Source organism: Eimeria mitis, genomic scaffold (assembly GCF_000499745.2).
Source record: "Eimeria mitis Houghton genomic scaffold, Emh_scaff3928, whole genome shotgun sequence".
NCBI lineage: Eukaryota > Apicomplexa > Conoidasida > Eucoccidiorida > Eimeriidae > Eimeria > Eimeria mitis.
This window is the reverse complement of record NW_013572264.1, coordinates 2397-2663: the sequence shown is the minus strand read 5'-3', so window position 1 is coordinate 2663 and position 267 is coordinate 2397. Positions and strand designations below refer to the sequence as shown.

The following is a 267-nucleotide window of genomic DNA, read 5'->3' as shown; positions in this document are numbered from 1 at the left end:
GCAGCAGGCAGCACAACGTCAACCCACTTAGCTGCGCATTGGCAGCAGAACTCCTCCAGCTGCTGCTGCTGCTGCTGCTGCTGCTGCTGCTGCTGCTGCGAGCAGTCATCTAGGGAGAGACTGAGGGTTTCGTATATCTCCTTTTCTAGCTGCTGCTTCTGCTGCTGCTGCTGCTCTGGTGTTGCTGCTGCTGCTGCTGCTGCTGTTCCTATACCTGCTGACGCCTCCAGCACCCCGAGTGTATACTCTGCAGCAGCAGCAGCAGCA

The 267-nt window shown here is 58.4% G+C and overlaps 1 protein-coding gene across 1 annotated transcript in view; it reads right to left on the bottom strand.

The window, feature by feature from the left end:
• The window catches only part of EMH_0070900 (uncharacterized protein), a gene marked incomplete at both ends in the record, with an annotated part of 1156 nt that overhangs the window by 115 nt on the left and 774 nt on the right, over window positions 1-267 (bottom strand). The window contains one exon of the mRNA XM_013499030.1: window positions 3-245. Within this exon, the coding sequence (XP_013354484.1) occupies window positions 3-245 (243 nt within the window). The remainder of the gene's footprint in view (window positions 1-2; window positions 246-267) is intronic.